The following is a 5,812-nucleotide window of genomic DNA, read 5'->3' as shown; positions in this document are numbered from 1 at the left end:
CGGATTTAGACCTAAAATGAATTTATCAATAAATATCTCATATTTAGGTAATTGATATATATTAAATTTCGGTACCATATATATACTTAACTAAACAAATGAGAAACTATGAAATTGAATGGTCAATGCTGAAGTTAATTCACAATCTATTTTCCCCTAAAATTCACAGACAAAAGACACAATTTATTTAATTTCCACATTTATTTATTTATTGAAAAAAAAAAAAAAAAAAAAAAAAAAAAAAAAAAAAAAAAAAAAAAACCAATACCAAACTCTCGTGATAGAAAAGAAACAGATCCAGACAGTAACAAGGAAGAAAGCAAGAACAAAAATAAGTTTAAATCAGATCTAGGACTTCAAAAAAAAAAAAAAAAAAAAAAATTGTTGGCACCAAACGGTCTCCATCTCCATTTCTTCTTTGTGTTGAATTCTTGTTTGTACGTCCAATTTGTAGACTTGCAGAGAAGAAGAAGAAGAAGAAATGGCTGCGATGGCGAGGGCGTGCTCCGGGCTGCAATATCCCGACCGGTTCTACGCCGCAGCCTCTTATGCCGGGTTTGATGAATCGCCGAAGTCGTCTTCAAAGGCCATCAGGTCCAGGTTCTCTGACGAGGCTGCTCTGTTGTTGTATGGCTTGTATCAGCAGGTACGACCACGGGTTCTTACACCTGTTACTTAGCGGTGTTTGGTCCTCTGTAGTTTGGTTGGGTTTGAGATAGGTGCATGTTTGGAGTGATTTCGGCTGCATTTTTGTGATTGATTTCTGGAATGGCGGAGGCGTAGTTGTGCTGGTTGTTGGACTTGTTTAGCGACGGTCTTTTCATGTTTGATTTAGTATTTTGTTCGAATTGCGATGCCCAATCTGGTTATGAATCGAGGTTCAATTGCTCATCTCCAGATAGCTGGAATCTTCTTTAGAAAATTATTTCGGCATTACTGGTGAAATGTGAGCTTACAGATTTGCTGAATCACGGTGTTGGTTTGTAAGTTTAGGTTGCCAATTCTCGAGCTATGGAATTTAGAGGTTCATGATTTAGTTGGATCTGAGGATACGGTTTAAATTTATGTTTGAGAAGATTGATTCCTGACATGCTTGATGCTTGTAGGATATAGATCGGGTTTAAGCTTACTTAATTCGCAAATTATGAGGAACGATGAATGTATGTCATGACCTGATTGTCTTACTGAATGGGTTTATTGCGTGTATCCCCACCAAGTTCAAACTTTATTTGAGGGAATCCTGAGTTATTGTAAGGATACCAGCCAACTCTTAACTATTCTTATTACAGGCTACAGTAGGGCGTTGTAATGTACCCGAACCCAGTAGTTGGCATGCAATCGAGAAAAGCAAATGGAAGAGGTCTGTTTGCTTATTTCCTTCTCATGCTGTTATATATGCCTTAATATCTAAATCAACATGAAAAAAACAACAAACTGAATAGATGAGGCTTAGTATCGTTCCGATTGTTACCTACTCTGTCATCTTGGTACTTGCAATATAATGAAATTATCGCAAAAGAAGTTGGTCGTTTCTTGTTCCACTTTCTGATACCTTGTAGTAGAAAATATCTGTAAGTGCTTGAAATTGAATTGTATCGTGGCTCTGCCTTATAGGAGGAAGCAATTTCTGGAGAGGGATAGTTATGGTATCAGATCAATGCTACTAATTAATGGGTAGTTGCTATGCTGAGTTCCTTGTGAGGGCCTTTAACCCTTTTAAAGGCAGAATGAAATACTGTCTCTTTAAAACTCATGTCAATACTTGAAGTTATCCTGCAATTCTCTTGGTGCTACGCCAGTGTACCACATGATCAGTAGCAGTTTCTTTGTCAAAATTTATTTTGTCTGCTTTTGGCATCAATGAATTGATGCACCTAAGGATAATTTATTTCAAAATATATTGTTCTATCTTTTTATTCTTAGTTAGTAAATTGCTGCACTGTATATTTATGGTTATGGTTTGGTGGTCTAGTATTTGATGGTAGTCATTGCAACCAGATAGTTTTCATTATTGTTCATGCTTTACCTTCTTTGTAGATTGGTTGTGTTATGATGTATTCATTGTATTATAACCTCTTTTCTCATCCCGAGTCAGTGATTACTTTTGTGTCAACAGTTAACTAATCATCTTTTAGATATTTGGATAGGCAGTGCAATTAGGTTGCATAGAAGTTTATAACATGCTTTTTAATTAACTTGCATAATTATGGGCGCTTTCACCATGTTGAGAGTTTCTGAGGTACTTATTTGGAATTCTGCAGCTGGAATGGGCTTGGAAATATGGCTCCTGTTGAAGCAATGCGCCTTTTTGTGAAAATATTGGAGGTCTGCTTGAATCATCCACCAAAAATTCAAGTTTGTTGTTGCAGTCTCGTTTTAGTTAATTGATGATTGTTTGCGTTTGGTAGGAAGAAGAGCCAGGTTGGTATTCAAGAGTTTCCGGCTTTGTACCAGAGCCAGAGCCAGTTTTAGATGTTCAAATTAATGTGAGTCTATGGAATCTCTATTACGAATTTACCATTTAAGATTTTTTTTTTTAAATTTTGATATATTAGGGTACATAGAAGATATATTTGCATATTTTTCTAAGGTAATACTGAAGCGGGCATGAAGAGGTGAAACATTTAAATTTCTCCTTTGCGCCAGTTTTCATGTTTAGTTTTTACTTTTCCCAGTTTACCAAATTTGTACAATTAATTTACTAACGTTCGTGACCTTATATTGTCACTGTTTCTTTTTTTTTTTTTTTTTAAAAAAAATGTTTTATTAACAAAAAAATAATAATCATAAATAAATTTTTGACTAGCTTTATAAAATTTCAAGCTTTTCAAATTTGATAGATGCTTGAAATAGTTTCAAATAATGACGCAAAGAGAGTGGTTTTACAAACGCTTTATACTTTCTACCTTTTTAGTAGGTATACTCATTAAATATTTTAGAGAGAAGCTCAATTGTTCCTTACGTGAGTGAGTTAATTTTAACTTTTTACTTTCAATATTATCAATTTAAACTCTACACTTGAATTAGTGATGGATTGCTCCAACCGAGTAAGTGGTGCAATTAATATCTTCAAATTAATTAGGTTTACTTTTTTTTCTTTTCCTTTCTTCGGAAGATTGAAGGCCAGTTATTTGCATAATTCTTGTAGTTAGATGAGATTGATTTTGCAGGTGTTGATTTTTCCTATTCTGTTTGATGCTTTTTAACTAAAGTAAAGTTTAAGTGTAAACTGGTTAGCTTAAGGTTTTGTTTTGGCCTCTTATGCTGGCTTGTATTTTTTGCATGTTCTGGTGTATTTTTTTTCCCTTTTTCTCAAAGAAAGCTTTTTTTTTTTTTTTTTTTTAGTAATTAAATTCCATTCAACATGAAATAAAATAAAATATAAGAAAGTTAAAATAAAAAGAAATTGATATGAATTCAAAATTAGAGTATAATAAACCTTTCATATTACCTTCCTTTCTCACTCGTTTTCCAGATAACAAAACTTATAGTTATGTTGGTTTTTAGAATGACCCAAAAGCTGAGGCCGTCAATGAGAATGGGAATTCAATCCCTGAGATCAAGATTGTATCAACAGAAAATGGAACCCTTCCTCAAACCCAGGATAAGGATGTTCTTGTGGAAGGTCTTGGCTCTATCGTTGTCTACGATCAGTGGATTTCACCCCCAGTATCTGGTCTGCGCCCGAAAGCACGATATGAGGTTTTGACTGTTCTTCTTTCAACTCATTAAGAATATGATCTTCTACCATGTCATTTTCTAAACAATGAGTACTTACTTTTTCAGCATGGAGCAGCAGTTATTCAGGATAAGATGTATATTTTTGGAGGAAACCACAATGGTCGCTATCTCAATGATCTTCATGTAAGCAAAACGTTTACATGCTTTGTTGCATTGTGCAATTTGTCATTTCAGAATTTGGGTCATTCTTTAACTCTAACTCTGACTTTGGTGCAATGTGTATTTCCTTCTGTTCTAGTTGTGGAATAGATGAGATATTAAAAAAATTTAAGAATGAAATCTTATTGGAACTTTTGCATTAAAAAAATATACATATATATAACTTACTTTTTCTTCTTCAGAATTTTTTTCTTCACTGGGTGGCGGAATCTATGATTTGTCTTCTGTCGACAGTCAATGTTAAAATTGATTATTTCTTGTCTAAAGTAAAAATAGAACACAAAACAGGAAGTCATGAGCAATTCAAGTGATGATATTAAGATTATTTTCTAATCTGCACCTTCACCCTCTTTTGCAACCATTTGTTTGTCTTTACCTAGGCCTTTTTTTAAACGCTTGCACTCACATGTAGGTTTTGGATCTGAGAAGCTGGGCATGGACAAAACCTGAGGCTAAGACCCAGTCTCTGGAATCACCTCCCGAAAAGCTAACCCCCTGTGCTGGTCATTCTTTGGTCAGTACACAATTATTTATTTTTAATTTTACAGATGTTTTCTTGTAGATACGGTCATAATTCTCTTCCAGATAGGTCTACCTATCTCTGCCATATTCATAGTGCAAAATGTTATAGCAATTATTGGTAACACAATATCTTTTTACTTGATGTTGATTTCAACATTGCTATAACATCGAATTTCTGGAGTTAGTAATCAACCTTGTTTGACTGTAGATATCATGGGAGAACAGACTTTTATCAATAGCTGGTCATACAAAGGATCCCTCTGAAGCTATTCAGGGTACAAATTTAGTGCTTTCGCCATGTTATTTACCTCAAGTTTAGTGGATAAATTACTGGAATGTACCTTCAGGGTTGTGTTAAGTTATTTGCTGTTAAATTATATACTTTATGTTTCGCTCTACAAGGGAAGTCCTTAGCAAGAACTCCCACAAATATTTTATTTTCTCCTGATCTATTAGAAGCGATCGCCATCTTATGGGAAAGCTATAAATTCTCTACCCTTCTCTCATTACAGTTAGGGTTTTTGATGTACAAACCTCCACTTGGTCTACCTTGAAGACTTACGGAAAGCCACCGGTATGTCTCAGTGATCTTCTTTATTAAAAGTATTATATAAAGAAAATTATACTGAAGAACTGAATGTTGATACTTGTTCCTGTTGACGTAGAACTCATATCCACACGTACATTTATGCTGCTTTTCATCCGTCATTTAAGTTTCAAAGTTCAAAATCAGCTTTTGGATTTTGTCATTTTCTCGTAAGGGTGCAATAAAATTGATGGCCTTCTGCCATCAATGATTTTTATTTGGCATTGCTTTTGAGAATAGACTATGCATGCTAAACTATGAAACCGTCTTAGGTTGCAATTTCTTTTTTTTTTTTTAGTAATTCACTGAAAGCCCCTTGATATTTGGCGTCCTTTTATAGCTGTTACATGTGTTCTTAAATTATCTGGGATCTGTAAATTGAAGGTTTCCCGAGGTGGTCAGTCGGTGACTCTTGTTGGAACAAGCTTGGTTATATTTGGCGGGCAAGATGCAAAGAGAACTCTTCTGAATGACTTGCACATTCTTGACCTTGAAACCTTGACCTGGGATGAAATTGATGCAGTGTAAGAAAATTGAAAATATTCCAGCGTACTCCTTCTCCAAGGGAGATGTACTTTTCTTTCACGTTTACATTTTTTGGGTGGGAACAAGTAACCATTTATGATTGAATTTATTTATTTTTGTTTCGTACCCTAAAAACTGAAAATACTTGGAGATTGTGGAGGATTTTGGTATTTTTTGAATTTTGATTAGCTCCAACAGAATGAAGTATTCCTTATGTTGGGGGCGTCTGTTAATACATTTTTTTTTTTTTTTTTTTTTTTTTTTTTTTTTTTTTTTTTT

At 34.3% G+C, this 5,812-nt stretch overlaps 1 protein-coding gene across 2 annotated transcripts in view; it reads left to right on the top strand.

Moving 5' to 3' along the window:
• Nucleotides 1-346: 346 nt before the first annotated feature.
• LOC111493540 (acyl-CoA-binding domain-containing protein 4-like) overlaps nt 347-5,812 on the top strand; it is a 9,232-nt gene continuing 3,766 nt past the window's right edge. The window contains exons 1-10 of one of the 2 annotated variants that reach the window (XM_023143258.1): nt 347-646; nt 1,290-1,360; nt 2,262-2,325; nt 2,409-2,486; nt 3,508-3,702; nt 3,787-3,864; nt 4,313-4,414; nt 4,631-4,697; nt 4,935-4,996; nt 5,393-5,532. In XM_023143258.1, the coding sequence (XP_022999026.1) occupies nt 482-646; nt 1,290-1,360; nt 2,262-2,325; nt 2,409-2,486; nt 3,508-3,702; nt 3,787-3,864; nt 4,313-4,414; nt 4,631-4,697; nt 4,935-4,996; nt 5,393-5,532 (1,022 nt within the window). In that variant the 5' untranslated portion in view covers nt 347-481. The remainder of the gene's footprint in view (nt 647-1,289; nt 1,361-2,261; nt 2,326-2,408; nt 2,487-3,507; nt 3,703-3,786; nt 3,865-4,312; nt 4,415-4,630; nt 4,698-4,934; nt 4,997-5,392; nt 5,533-5,812) is intronic. The other variant, XM_023143257.1, reaches the window with a different exon arrangement.

This window comes from Cucurbita maxima, unplaced genomic scaffold, assembly GCF_002738345.1.
Source record: "Cucurbita maxima cultivar Rimu unplaced genomic scaffold, Cmax_1.0 Cma_Scf00019, whole genome shotgun sequence".
Taxonomy (NCBI): Eukaryota; Viridiplantae; Streptophyta; class Magnoliopsida; order Cucurbitales; family Cucurbitaceae; genus Cucurbita; species Cucurbita maxima.
This window is presented reverse-complemented; position numbering and strand designations above follow the sequence as displayed.